The 15,259-nt window shown below is 43.5% G+C and overlaps 1 protein-coding gene across 16 annotated transcripts in view; it reads right to left on the bottom strand.

The window, feature by feature from the left end:
* The window catches only part of abi3bpa (ABI family, member 3 (NESH) binding protein a), a 365,809-nt gene that overhangs the window by 20,180 nt on the left and 330,370 nt on the right, over positions 1 to 15,259 (bottom strand). For all 16 annotated transcript variants that reach the window (XM_086006969.1, XM_086006965.1, XM_086006953.1 and 13 more), the window contains one exon: positions 2,264 to 2,343. In XM_086006969.1, the coding sequence (XP_085863095.1) occupies positions 2,264 to 2,343 (80 nt within the window). The remainder of the gene's footprint in view (positions 1 to 2,263; positions 2,344 to 15,259) is intronic.

The raw sequence follows: 15,259 nt of genomic DNA, 5'->3' as shown, positions 1-15,259 counted from the left end.
GTATCCCTTCCAATCCCACTGCCTTCCCACGGGATATAATTATACGCTGCTGTTTTTAGCAGGTGGGCGGGACACCCACCGGATGGCAGCCGTGACCTGCTTTAAATATGCAGATTGGGCTTCAATGATGTCATCGGGGCCCATCTGCAATTTTAACCTCAGGCCTGCATGGGGAAGTTGTCATGGCTTCCCCGCCAGCCCAATCTGGTGGCAAGTGGATACAGGGCCAGAGGAGGCCCAGAAAAATGATTTTTTTGTTTGTTTCCTGGCCTATGGAGAGTAAAATAAATGGTATCATGCTAACGGTACTGGACTAGTAACCCAGTAATAATGAGTTCAAATCTCATCGTGGCACTTTGTGAAATCAAATTCAATGAATCTGGTCATTTGTGGCTAGCACAAAAAGTGGACATGAAAGCTGCTTCATTTTTGTAAAAGCCCAGCTGGTTTTTCTAATGTCAGGGAAGAGAATCTGCCACACCTACCTGGACTGGCCTACATCTGGCTCCAGTCCAACACTCTGGTTCACTCCTCATTCCCTCTAAAGTGGCCTAACACAGTTGTACAAACAATTGCTATGGCAACTAGGGATGGGCAAATGTGGCCTTACCAGTATTGTCCTCATCCTGAAACAATGTTTTTTTAAATAGCCATAGGTTTCCACTCTTATTGTTATCCTGTGACATGCTGAAACATACATGTTTGTGGAAGTCAATGAGGACAGGATCAGACTCTGCTGTGAAAGTCAAGCAGCCTGTTGATAAATCCCTCCATGGCCTCGCCCCTGCCTAACTTTGTAATATCTTCTAGCCCTACAACCCTCTGAGAATTCAGGCCCTTTGTGCATCCCCCACTTCCTCTGCTCCACCACTGGCAGCCTGTTTAGCCCCTAAGCTCTGTAATTCCCTCTCTAAACCTCTTTGCCGCTCCACATCTCTCTCCTCATTTAAGATGCTGCTTAAATCCTTCCTACCTGTTTGGTCACCCATCCTAACGTCTCTTTCTTTGACTCGGTGTCAATTTTTGTCTGATAACGCTCCTGTGAAGCACCTTGGGACGTTTTATTATGTTAAAGGCATTATATAAATACAAGTTTCAGTGTTGTTGATGCTCTTTGTCAAGGCTTGCTTAGATGAAGTACTGGGGAGTTACCAACAACCACTGAACCACTGGTGTGGAGAGAATTGAAAATAAATGCCACTTGCAGTAGAGATTGAAATGCTAGCTATGTTTTGGTACTTTAGAATTCTAGCAGTGAAATGTAGATATAAATGCTGGAGCAGGAAAACTGACTCAAGGATGTTCCTTTTTTAATTTTCTGCCAGTGTTCCATTGTTTAATTAGTAACTTTTAAAATAAATCCCACTGCTGGGAAACATTTGAAAGAAATACTTACAGTTGAACACTTTTATTGTGGAAAGAAAAAGTGACAGATGGTTTTAGTTTGGCTGCACTTTATCCCAGCTCCTCAAGCAATTCCCCCTTCCTCTTTCACCACAACCCCTCCCACCGTCCCCACAGTATGCTATTGGTACGCTCTTGTAACCCGATTCAAATATACTGTAAAAAAATCACTAAAAGCTAGTGGACAGGTACAAAAAATAATTTTAAATGCTAATGGAATGTTGGCCTTTATCTATCTCAGGGGGGCTGGAATACAAAAGAGTGGAAGATGTGTTACAGCTGTATAGAGCTTTGGTTACACACCATCTGGAGTAACTGCATTCAGTTCTGGGCACCGCACCTCGGGAAGGATATACTGACCTTGGAGCGGGGTGGAGCGCAGATTCACCAGAATGATACCGGGGCTAAAAGGGTTAAGTTATGAGCTCAGGTTGCATAGACTAGGCTTGTATTCCCTTGACTATAGAAGATTAAGGGGTGATCTAATTGAGGTGTTTAAGATGATTAAAGGAGTTGATTAGGTAGAGAGAAACTATTTCCTCTGCTGGGGGAGTCTAGAACAAGGGAGCATAACCTTAAAATTTGAGCTTGGCCATTCAGGGGCGATGTCAGGAAGCACTTCTTCACACAAAAGGTAGTGGAAATCTGGAACTCTCTTCCCCCCAAAAGCTATTAAGTCTAGGTTCAAAATTTTGTTACGCATGTGTATTAAGGGCTACAGAGCCAAGGCGGGTAGATGGAGTTAAGATACAGATCAGCCATGATCTAATTGAACGGTGGAACAGGCTCGATGGGCTGAATGGCCTATTCCTGTTCACATTCATTGCCTTTTTTGTAAAAAACAGAAATGCACACTTACCTGATTCTGTAACAAAAGGAAGTGGGTCACTGGATGGACCTCTGCCGTGTACATTTGTGGGTGTCACTAAGAACGTGTAGCTGTTAAAAACACAATTAATTAATAAATAAGAAATTAATTATTTTGTTTTGAATTATTTTTTCTTTAAGAACAATGTGCTCTGCTCAACCCTTTGTAACAGTGACACTGCATACGTATTTGGGCACTTTTTCAAATTGTATTTTGTAGTGAAATCTGACTGGATTGGATTTTCGGGATAGAGAAATACAATCTCAGATCAGCCATCCAAGTTTAGACATTAGATTCAACAGCATACTGATATGGTTCAAGTATTATAAACATAATTCTCTGGCCTAAAAATAGCCAATATTTACAATAATGTAGCGTCCAAATGCGAAGCTCGGTGACTCAGACTCTGTACCACAGGCCTCACTCCAGCACATATCAACAATAGCCATCCGATAAATACATAAAAACAACAACAGAAAATGCTGGAAACACTCAGCAGGTCAAGCAGCCTGCTTGATTGGCACCCCATCCACCACCTTAAACATTCACTCCCTCCACCACCAGTGCACCGTGGTTGCAGTGTATACAATCTACAAGATGCATTGCAGCAACTCACCAAGGCTTCTTCAACAGCACCTCCCAAGCCCGGTGATCTCTACCACCTGGAAGGACAAGGGCAGCAGGCGCATTGGAACACCACCACCTCCAACTCACACACCATCCTGACTTGGAAATATATTGGAAGTATATCGCCGTTCCTTCATCGTCGCTAGCTCAAAATCCTGGAACTCCCTCCCTAACAGCACTGTGGGAGTACCTTCACCACACAGACTGCAGCGGTTGAAGGCGGCTCACCACCACCTTCTCAAGGGCAATTTAGGATGGGCAATAAATGCTGTTCTTGCCAGCGACGCCCACATCCCATAAATGAATTTTAAAAAGGCAGCATCGTGGAAAGAGAAATAGAGTTAATGTTTCAGGTTGATGGCCCTTCACTGGAACTGGAAAAAGTTAGAGAAGTAACAGATATTTAAGCAAGTGTAGGGGTAGGGAAAGCGAGGTGGGGAGGAAAGAACAAAAGGGAAGGTCTGTGATAGGCTGGAAGGCAGCAGAGATTAAAAGACAAAAGGGAGGATGGTGCAAGGCAGAAGGAGATGGTAATGGGACAAGTTAAGAAACAAAAGGCGAGTCTAGATGAGGTGTAAATGGCAATGGCAGAATCATGAACAGCTGCCATACGAGAGAGAAAAGAAAACATGGGGGCTGAAAGGTTATACAGATAGACTATCCTTTATCCGAACTTCCGAAAACCTCTGAAAACCGAAAGTTTTTTCGTTCAGCGTAAGTCGTGCGCACGACATGACCAGAGTGGTGCAGAACATGACAGGAGTGGTCCTCCGGGGCCCAGAACAAGAATTCCTGCAGATTGTCGACACGCCGGCCTTCGCTCTCGATGTTAAGTGTGACTGAGGGAGCTCTGCCTTTCCCTGTGAGCAGGGCAGAGGGTCACAGAGTTCCCTCCTGGGTAGGAGATTGCAGGCCGGGAGAGTGAACCCAACAATACAGCAGCCCGTCCGATAGCTGCAGCGGCCCGTCCGATATGCTGCCGTTCTATCCAAACTTCCGGATAGACCAGATACGAAGGTTTTCATCTCCGTATTTGACAACAAACACTGTTGCTCAGCAACAGCTTGTAAACACTCGGCCCGTGGCTTGGAAGCGTCTCTGAAGCTGTTGCTAAGCTACAGAGACGCTTTCCAGAGCCTGCCTGTGAAAAGAATGCTAGGAGTTTCCCAGTCTGAAATAATGCCTTCTGAAATCTGAGAATTTCCAAAAACCGAAACACAGCTGGTCCCAAGGTTTTCGGATAAGGGATAGTCAACCTGTAGTCTGAAATTGTTGAACTCGATGTTGAGTCCAGAAGGCTGTAAAGTGCCTAATCGAAAGATGAGGTGCTGTTCCTCGAGCTTACCTTGAGCTTCGTTGGAACAGTGTAAGCGGCCGAGGACGGAGAGGTCAGAGTGGGAGTGGAGCGGAGAATTAAAGTGACAGGTGACCGGAAGCTCGGGGTCACGCTTACGGAGTGAACGGAGGTGTTCCACAAAGTGGTCACCTAATCTGCGTTTGGTCTCCCCAATGTATAGGAGACCACATCGTGAGCAGCGAATACAGTATACTAAATTGCAAGAAGTACAAGTAAATCGCTGTTTCACCTGGAAGGAGTGTTTGGGGCCCTGGACAGTGGGAAGGGAGGAGGTAAAAGGGCATGTGTTACATCTCCTGCGCTTGCATGGGAAGGTGCTGTGGGAAGGGGAGGGGCTGTTGGGGGTGATTGAGGAGTGATTGAGGGCGTCGCGGAGGTAGCAGTCCCTTCGGAATGCTGAGCGGGGAGGGGAAGATGTGTTTGGTGGTGGGATCACGCTGGAGGTGGCGGAAATGGCGAAGGATAATCCATTGAATGTGGAGGCTGGTGGGGTGAAAGGTGAGAACAAGGGGAACCCTATCGTGGTTCTGGGAAGGAGGGGAAGGGGTGAGAGCAGAAGTGCGGGAAATGGAACTGACACGGTCGAGGGCCATGTCAACCATGGTAGAGGGGAATCCTCGGTTGAGGAAAAAGAAAGACATATCGGAAGCACTAGTATGGAAGGTGGCATCGTCGGAACAGATGCAGTGGAGACAGAGAAACTGGGAGAATGGAATAGAGTCCTTACAGGGAGCGGGGTGGGAGGAAGTGTAGTCTAGGTAGCTGTGGGAGTCAGTGGACTTATAGTGGATGTTTATCGATAGTTTATCCCCAGAAATGGAGAGAGAGAGAAGTCGAGGAAGGGAAGAGTCGGAGATGGACCATGTGAAGGTCATAAATACTATGGCAACAAGAGCAGGTCAGAGGCTCGGTATTCACTTGCGAGTGTCTCACCTCCTGACTCCCCAAAGCCTTTCCACCATCTACAAGGCACAAGTAAGGAGTGTGATGGAATACTCTCCACTTGCCTGGATGAGTGCAGCTGCAACAACACTCAAGAAGCTTGACACCATCCAGGACAAAGCAGCTCACTTGATTGGCACCCTATCCATCACCTTAAACATTCACTCCCTCCACCACCGGCATACCGTGGCTGCATGTGTACCATCTACAAGATGCACTGCAGCAACTCACCAAGGCTTCTTCGGCAGTAATAAGGTGGATGAATTAGCTGCACAAATAGAGGTAAACGGATATGATATAATTGGGATTACGGAGACATGGCTCCAGGATGACCAAGTCTGGGAATTCAACATCCAGGGGTATTCAATATTCAGGCAGGACAGGAAAAAAGGAAAAGGAGGTGGCATAGCATTGCTGGTTAAAGAGGAGATTAACACAATAGTAAGGAAGGATATTAGCTCTGACGATGTGGAATTGTATGGGCAGAGCTGAGAAATACCAAGGGGCAGAAAACGTTAGTGGGAGTTGTATACAGACCCCCAAACAGTAATGCTGAGGTTGGGGATGGCATTAAATGGGAAATTAGAGATGCATGCAATAAGAGCACAGCAGTTATCATGGGTGACTTTAATCTATATATAGATTGGGCTAACCAAATTAGTAACAATTTTGTGGAGGAGGAATTCCTAGAGTGTATACGGGATGGTTTCCTGGACCAATATGTCGAGGATTCAACTAGAGATCATGCCATCTTAGACTGGGTATTATGTAATGAGAAAGGATTAATTAGCAATCTTGTTATGCGAGGCCCCTTGGGGAGGAGCGATCATAATATGATAGAATTCTTCATTAAAATGGGGAGTGAAGTAGTTGACTCAGAGACTAGGGTCCTGAATTTAAATAAAGGAAACTACGATGGTATGAGGCACGAGTTGGCTAGGATGGATTGGGGAACGTTACTTAAAGGGTTGACAGTGGATAGGCAATGGCAAACATTTAAAGATCGCATGGATGAACCACAGAATTTGTTCATCCCTGTTTGGCATAAAAATAAAACAAAAAAGGTGACTCAACTTTGGCTAACAAGGGAAATTAGGGATAGCATAAGATCCTAGGAGAGGACATATAATTTGGCCAGAAAAAGCAGCAAACCTGAGGACTGGGAGCAGTTTAGGATTCAGCAAAGGAGGACAAAGGGATTAATTAAGAGGGGGAAAATAGATTATGAGAGTAAGCTTGCAGGGAACATAAAAACTGACTGTAAAAGCTTCTATAGATATGTGAAGAGAAAAAGATTGGTGAAGTCAAGCGTAGGTCCCTTGCAGTCAGAATCAAGGGAATTTATAACGAGGAACAAAGAAATGGAAGACCAATTAAATACATACTTTGGTTCTGTCTTCACAAAGGAGGACACAAATAACCTCCCAGAGATGTCGGGAACATAGGGTCTAATGAGAGGGAGGAATTGAATGAAATCAGTATTTGTAGGGAAATGGTGTTAGGGAAATTGATGGGATTGAAGGCCGATAAATCCCCAGGGCCGGATAATCTACATCCTAGGGTACTTAAGGAAGTGGCCCTAGAAATAGTAGATGCATTGCTGGTCATCTTCCAAAATTCTATAGACTCTGGAACAGTTCCCATAGATTGGAGGGTAGCTAATGTAACCCCACTATTTAAAACAGGTGGTAGAGAGAAAACGGGGAATTACAGACCGGTACGTCTGACATCGGTAGTGGGGAAAATGCTAGAGTCCATTATAAAAGATGTAATAACAGAGCACTTGGAATACAGTGACAGGATCGGACAAAGTCAACATGGATTTACAAAAGGTAAATCATGCTTGACTAATTACTGGAATTTTTGAGGGTGTAACTGGTAGAATAGATAAGGGAGAACCAGTGGATGTGGTGTATTTGGACTTTCAGAAGGCTTTCAATGAGGTCCCGCATAAAAGATTAGCGTGCAAAGTTAAAGCACAAGGGTTTGGGGGTAAGGTACTGTCTTGGATAGAGAACTGGTTGGCAGACAGGAAGCAAAGAGTTGGAATAAACGGGTCTTTTTCCGAGTGGCAGGCAGTGACTAGTGGGGTACCGCAGGGATCGGTGCTAGGACCTCAGCTATTCACAATATATAGAAATGATGATCTAGACGAGGGGACTAGATGTAATATCTCAAAGTTTGCAGACGACACAAAGCTGGGTGGGTGTGTGTGCTGTGAGGAGGATGCAGAGAAACTCCAGTATGATTTGGACAGTTTGGGTAATTGGGCAGATGCATAGCAAATGCAGTATAATGTGGATAAATGCGAGGTTATCCACTTCGGTGACAAAAACAGGAAGACAGATTATTATCTGAATGGCAATAGATTGGGAAAAGGGGAAGTGTAACGAGGCCTGGGTGTCCTTGTGCACCAGTCGCTGAAGGTAAGCATGCAGGTGCAGCAGGCGGATAAGAAGGCAAATGGTATGTTGGCCTTCGTAGCGAGAGGATTCGAGTACAGGAGCAAGGATGTCTTGCTGCAGTTGTACAGGGCCTTGGTGAGACCACACCTTGAGTATTGTGTGCAGTTTTGGTCACCTTATCTGAGGAAGGATGTTCTTGCCATGGAGAGAGTGCAGCGAAGATTCACCAGACTGATACCTTGGATGGCAGGAATGACGTATGAGGAGAGATTGGGTCGATTAGGTTTATATTCGCTAGAGTTTAGAAGAATGAGAGGGGATCTCATTGAAACTTATAAAATTCTAACAGGACTAGACAGACCAGATGCAGGATGTTCCCGATGGCGGGGGGAGTCCAGAACCAGGAGTCACAGTCTAAGGATAAGGGGTAAGCCATTTAGGACTGAGATGAGGAGGAATTTTTTCACCCAGAAAGTGGTGAACCTGTGGAATTCTCTACCACAGAAAGCAGTTGAGGCGAAATCATTAAATATATTCAAGAAGGAGTTAGATATAGTTCTTAAGGCTAAAGGGATCAAGGGATATGGGGAGAAAGCAGGGACAGGTTACTGAATTTGGATGATCAGCCATGATCTCATTAAATGGCAGAACAGGCTCAAGGGGCTGAATGGCCTACTCCTGCTCCTATCTTCTATGTTTCTATGACCTCCCAAACCCACAACCTCTTCCACCTAGAAGGTCAAGGGCAGCAGGCGCATGGTAACACCACCACCTCCAAGTTCCTCTCCAAGTCACACACCATCCTGACTTAGAAGTATATCGCCGATCCTTCATCGTCGCTGGGTCAAAATCCTGGAACTCCCTCCCTAACAGCACACGGACTGCAGCGGTTTAAGATGGCAGCTCACCCCCACCTTCTCAAGGGCAATTAGGGATGGCCAATAAATGCTGGCCTTGCAAGTGATGCCCAGGTCCCATACGCGAATTAAAAAAGTGAGGAAAGGGTGGAAATTGGAAGCAAAGTGAACGAAATTTTCTAGTTCCAGGCAAGAGCAGGAAACGGCACCAATACAATCATCAGTGTACCGGATAAAGAGGTGAGGGAGGGACCCAAGTAGGACTGGAACAAAGAATGTTCCACATATCCCACGAAAAGGCAGGCATAGCTAGGGCTGATGCGGGTCTCCATAGCAACACCTTTAATTTGGAGGAACTGAGTGGAGTCAAAGGAGAAGTTGTTCAATGTGAGAACAAGTTCAGCCAGGTGGAGGAGGGCGGTGGCGGATGGGGACTGGTTGGGCCTTTGTTCAAGGAAGAAGTGGAGTGCCCTCAGGCCGTCCTGGTGGGGGTTGGAGGTGTAGAGGGATTGGACGTCCATAGTGAAAAGGAGATGGTTGGGGCCAGGAAACTGGAGACTGTTAAAGTGACGGAGTGCGTCGGAAGAGTCGCAAATGTAGGTGGGAAGAGACTGGACAAGGGGAGAAAAAATTGATTCAAGATAGGAAGAAATCAGTTCCGTGGGGCAAGAACAGGCTGAAATAATGGGTCTACCAGGGCAGCCCTGTTTGTGGAATAATGCATAGGATGGTCCAAGCTTGGGTGATATGAATGTGCCAATCATGTTCATGTGATGTCACTCCATCTATCACTTTCATTTCTTTCATGAATGACAAAGTTATGCCGTCTCCCAGTCCGTGTACAAATGAGAAGTGGGATTGCGATATCCCATCTCACAACCTCAAGAAGTTAATTGACTAATGCTTAATTATATATTTTCCCTCAGGATACAGGTCATTAGTACCCTTTTGTTTTATTCCATCTTCTGTAGTGGTGACTATGTTGTTGTTTTCGTATCTTCTCACACTTTCCCTTGGAGAATAGTGTGAAGTAGTGAAAGGATTTACAGGCTGATTAACAGTCTGACAGGCCGCGATGTCAAGGCTCCTTCCATTGCTGTAACCATCTTTATACCAGACAATAGGGTGGTTAGTCCAATATGGCGGGAGGGCTTTATGGGCTCCAATAATAATAGGGGGGGGGGGGGGGGGGGAGGGGAATACATCCACCAGACACGAATATGCTGCTGGATGTCAACCTAGAATCCAGAGCCAGAACTCATCGGGACTATCTGGAGTGGGGTTCAAACCCTGCAACTTCTGACACAGAGGCAGGAATGCTACCGCTAAGCCAAAGGCTCGTTCCATTTTAATTAGTGAATACTAGTGATATCACCAGGAGAACTTGCTTGTAAGGCATTGCAGTACCTGACTCTGTGAAGGAGCTGAATTATCACCAGTAGATAGTCAAATCAGCTATTTTTCCCCAAAATTAAACCCTTCATTTACAACATTAATTCTTTAAATAAAATATACAATAATCATGAGCAAATAAAAGAATATCTAGGTTAATAAAAAGCATTCTTGTAGCTGATTTGCAGAGCTTCCTGTTTAAGCATATTGAATTTCTCAATCCAAAGTAGTTTGTATGGTCACGCAGCAAGGAAACCCTGCTTACACAGTACTGTAATAAATGTAAAACCATTTATCTGTCTGTTTTAGGCTCAATATTCCTATGTTCATTTATATTTGGTTTATATGAAACCTGACATGGAAATTCTAGTTAAAAGTAGTGAAAAGTTTGAGTATACTTGATCACTATGAAACTGGGGAGGTTTTCTTCTGTTTCCTATTTATAGTGAATCATAAATGTGTTCTTTAGAATCATAGAATGATACAGCACAGAAGGTGGCCATTTGGCCCATCGTGCCTGTGCCGGCTCTTTGAAAGAGCTATCCAATTAGTCGCACTCCCCTGCTCTTTCCTCAAATTATTCCTCCTCAAGTACTTATCCAATTCCCTTTTCAAAGTTATTGTTGAATCTGCTTCCTCCACCCTTTCAGACAGTGCATTCCCGATCTGGAAACAGTTTATCCTTATTTGCACTATCAAAACCTTTCATGATTTTGAACAGCTTTCTCAAATCTCCCCTTAATCTTCTTCAACAAATACCAAACAAAGGCAATCTTTCCCCACTGTTTTTGCAAACCACACAAAAGGCACCTTGTTCTGATGTGTGGCTTATAGAGCGACTGTTTTTTCTATTGATAAGGGATCCCTGAAATACATATGTAATAGCCAAAGTTTACTGTAAGTATTCATACATGTTATAGTTTGTTGATGCAGAAACGTTCTAAGGAAACATCTGCTCCTACGGTATTCTTGGAATGAAGTGTGTCAACAGCGGAGAATTTGTCCCAGCATCTCAAATCTCTATATTGTGTATTTACTAACAGGCCTGAATCACTAGTACGGACATGTACTGCCTTGAACTTCTTCATAACGCTAGCATACCTTACTTTTATAGAGTGACTGATTTTAAATACGGTCTCATTTTTTCATTTCCATACTGTGCATAACTGATGGTCTCTCTGATTCAGATTGGTTAATTTGTGGTATTTTGTGATGATATTAGTACTCGTGCTGACAAGTTGCAGAGTGTTTGATCTTTCCAGAGCTAAGAGGGGAAATGTCAACTGACGGAAAAGTAAAACTAACGCAAATTGTTTAATTGGGCTTGAATCCAACTGTGCTTTAAGTTGGTTTGGATTTAGGTAAATTCATCGGTTAATGAACACCTGCATCTGAAAAAGGACATAAAGCAGACCCAAATCTTCAACTGCATGGTTTCTTTTGGTTTAACAATGTCAGCGCTTTGGAATAAACTTCATACTTAAAAAACTGGGCCCACTTGGATTGAAGTGGACTGAGGGTGCTTGCTCATTTACATTATGCATGTATTCAATCATCAACAACATGAGCCATACTCTCCTGGCCTGCCTGGTTGTCTAGATCTACTTTTAGGTGTGACACACTAATTTCTTCATTTGTGTCTATCTATTTCCTGAATCTGTTCATTTTACTTTCCCCAATGCTTCAGTAGAGTTTTCACTCACTGTAGTAGGTGATATTCTATTCTACCTGTTAACAATTAAAAAAATCACTCCTTTAAACTGATCTGAGAATTAATATCTATCAGGTGCTCTTTTAATTCTTCCCTAAACAGATTTTGTTTCTGTGTAGCCTCTTTTATCCGAGAAGAGAGAAAACAAGCTGCCAACTTCTTCATGTTGGTAGTGACACCGTACCATACTCAGGTGACCGTAAACAAGATTGTTGCAAAGTCAGGCACAATATAATCCAGTTCACATTGCATCACTTTTACCAACATCCCAGGACTCAAGACGTGAACTCAGGACATGAAGGGAGAATTGGCCAATTTGAATGAGACTAACTGGGAATAATAAGCAGCGAGTGATCAATTTTACTGAGGTGTTGACTTACTTAGTAATTCGAAACGTATGATAATGTGTAGGGCACAAGTGGTACAGAATGTTGGAGCTTAAGTGTGCTGTAGCACAGAATGGTAAAACAGAGATTCAATTCCTTCAGTTCTCACTTAGTGATTCACCAACCTCAGTCATGTGGTTGGAGAGGTGGCAAATCAGGGCAAGAAGATTTTCTCTGTGCATTATCATAAAATCATAGAATAGTACAGCACAGAAGGAGGCCATTCGACCCATCGAGTCTGCGCCGGCTCTTTCGAAGAGCAATCCAGTTAGTCCCATCCCCCGCTCTTTCCCCATATCCATGTAATTTGTTCTCCTTCAAGTATTTATCCAATTCCCTTTTGAAGGATATTATTGAATCTGTATCCACCACCCTATCAGGCAGTGCCTTCCAAACTCTAACCACTTGTTGCGTAAAAAAGTTTTTCCTCATGTCGCCTCTGATTCTTTGGCCAATCACCTTAAATCTGTGCCCTCTCGTTATTGACCCTTCAGCCTTTGGAAACAGTGTCTCTTTATTTACTCTGTCTAAACCCGTCATGATTTTAAACACCTCTACCAAATCTCCTCTTAGCCTTCTCTGCTCTAAGGAGAACAACCCCACCTTCTCCAATTTATCCAAGTAACTGTATTACCTCATCCCATTATGTATAATGAAATTGTAAACTCACTCTACATAACACACAGAGAATTTTTCCCTGCAGATGCTTCCTTGAAGAATGGGGAGGATAATTAAAGGGCAATTCATCCAAGACATTTCTTGTGTGGATCACGGTGGCTTGGTTGTATAAACATGTGCACAAAGTCCTAGGAGCAGGTCAGCTGCTAACCTGCCTCTCTAGCCAGAATACGGTGTGTGACCACAAGAAATTAAGTCTTGAGGGTAATATCTACAGTCTGCCATATGGGCTTGTCATAATGCTTTAAAATATTACTACCTCCAGTCATGTGGCATGTTCTAATAAACAGATCATGGTTGCCTGAATGGCAGTAGAAGACTCATGCATTTGGTCAAGGTGTGACAAAATAAAAAGGTCACGTGTTTTACCACATAACAACAACTACACTTAAAAAGCAATTCATTGGTTATGAAGTGCTTTCGGACATTCTGAGGGCGTGGAAACACTATATAAAGGCAAGTTCTATGTTAACACAAAAAAATTACAGTATAATGGCTTGTAACACACACTGATGAACTTGTGAGTTACGGGAACAAACATCATCAGAAGATGAAGAGTGTAGTGCAGCCTCCCAATAAGTTGCCACCATGTTTTATTATTTGATATGTAATGTGAAGATGAGATTGGTTAATTGTATTCACATTGCAAGAATATTGCCTAAAATGGCATTCCAGAAGCCAGTGAAACCTTTGAACTAAATTCTCCCATTGGTAAGTGGCAGCAGTAAACCCACTACCAATTTAAGAACTTTCCCTTTGTAGAACATTTTCATATCCAAACATTTTCACAACAGACATTTTGCATAATGGCAGCCATTTTTACCAACCCCTACCAGGGTACAATGGGTGGCCTGGCTGCCTGAGGGGATAAATGAGAAAATTTGCATCAGATTTTTTGTTTAAACACAAACACACAGCCTAAATGCTGTCCTTCTGTTGCCAGACCATAGGTAAGACATGGTCAAGGGAGTGGTCAGTCTACAACCTTGACAGTTACCCTACAAAGCAGGCAAATTAATAGCAATAGTGACCCCAGCACCTGATTTTCCCCACAGAATGCTAGATAGAGGTTAGCTTAAACCCCATCACGGTAACTAGATCCACTTGGTGGTTGGCCTATTTTTGATTGCTATCATCAGAGACCACATGTGGTAAGACTGCTCCTAATTACTGCCCATAGGAAAATCAAACCCTACAACTGTATCAATAGAACTGTTGTTCACATAAATGTTTTAATATCAAGTCTGATCACAAAGGTTCTATTTAATTTTTCCAACATACTGCCAGGATAAAATGATTGTAATTTGAAAAGGATGCACGTCATTACCCCAGAACCCAAAAGACGAGCTGAAGTGCTACCTTGAGGCACCTCACCCAGGGATCGGCCTCAGAACTGAAAGTCTCCATCGCCAATACCAGTGAGACTGATTGGTTGTAAGGTTAACTTACTCGGCCAGTCACACACTGGTCCAGAATGCTGCAAATATTCTACTGAAAAGCTGATATTTCTGTCCAGGATAGAGGATTCTGCCAAATGGTTGAGACATGCTTCTTCTGCAGATTTCTGAGCCAACTCTGCTCAGGCAACCCGCTAAAGCCACTAAGAAACCACATTTTTTCAAATCGACTTTGATTTATGGCTGGCACTCTGCGTCTTTTCTTTCCATAAGAACTCTTGTGTTTATACCAAACAGTCAGTTGTTTTCAACTCCATCCATATTTTGGGATTCCCTTGTGCTGGAGTACGATATTAATAACACATTTATTGAAACGGAATATTGGCGTTAAAAGGCAGTTTTTTAAAAACAAAATATATATCAACTTGCACAAAGAATATGAATATTGAACTGTGTACAGTCAGCTAGAATGTTGCTTTAGCAAGCAATGTGGGAATCGAAGTGCTTAAGGACACTAAAGCTAAAATTCAGTCTTTGATTGGTAGTAATTTTTTCAGTAATGTGGAATAGATGATGTTTGGGAGTATCTTAGAAGGCTCTAACAGAATTAGGGTTATGTACAATCTGTAACATCTTATTCAAACAGCTTTTGTTTTAACATAAGAAATAGGAGCAGGAGTAGGCCATTTGGCCCCTCGAGCCTGCTCTGCCATTCGATAAAATCATGACTGATCTGGTCTTGGCCTCAACTCCACTTCCCTGCCCGCTCCCCATAACCCTTGACTCCCTTATCGTTCAAAAATCTGTCTATCTCCACCTTAAATATATTCACTGACGCATCCTCCACAGCTCTCTGGGGTAGAGAATTCCAAAGATTCACGACCCTCTGAGAAGAAATTCCTCCTCATCTCCATTTTAAATGGGCGACCCCTTATTCTGAAACTATGCCCCCTAGTTCTAGATTCCCCCACGAGGGGAAACATCCTCCCTGCATCTACCCTGTCAAGCCCCCTCAGAATCTTATACGTTTCAATAAGATCCCCTCTCATTCTTCTAAACTCCAATGAGTATAGGCCCAACCTTTCTTCATAAGACAGCCCCTTCATCTCAGGAATAAACCTAGTGAACCTTCTCTGAACTGCCTCCAATGCAATTATATCCTTCCTTAAATAAGGAGACCAAAACTGTACGCAGTACTCCAGGTGTGGTCTCACCAATGCCCTGTACAGTTGTAG

Source organism: Somniosus microcephalus, chromosome 14 (assembly GCF_052327205.1).
Source record: "Somniosus microcephalus isolate GS21.2 chromosome 14, FLI_Smic_1.0, whole genome shotgun sequence".
In the NCBI taxonomy this organism is placed as follows: domain Eukaryota; kingdom Metazoa; phylum Chordata; class Chondrichthyes; order Squaliformes; family Somniosidae; genus Somniosus; species Somniosus microcephalus.
The sequence above is the reverse complement of the archived record's forward strand: the minus strand, read 5'-3'. Positions and strand labels throughout refer to the sequence as shown.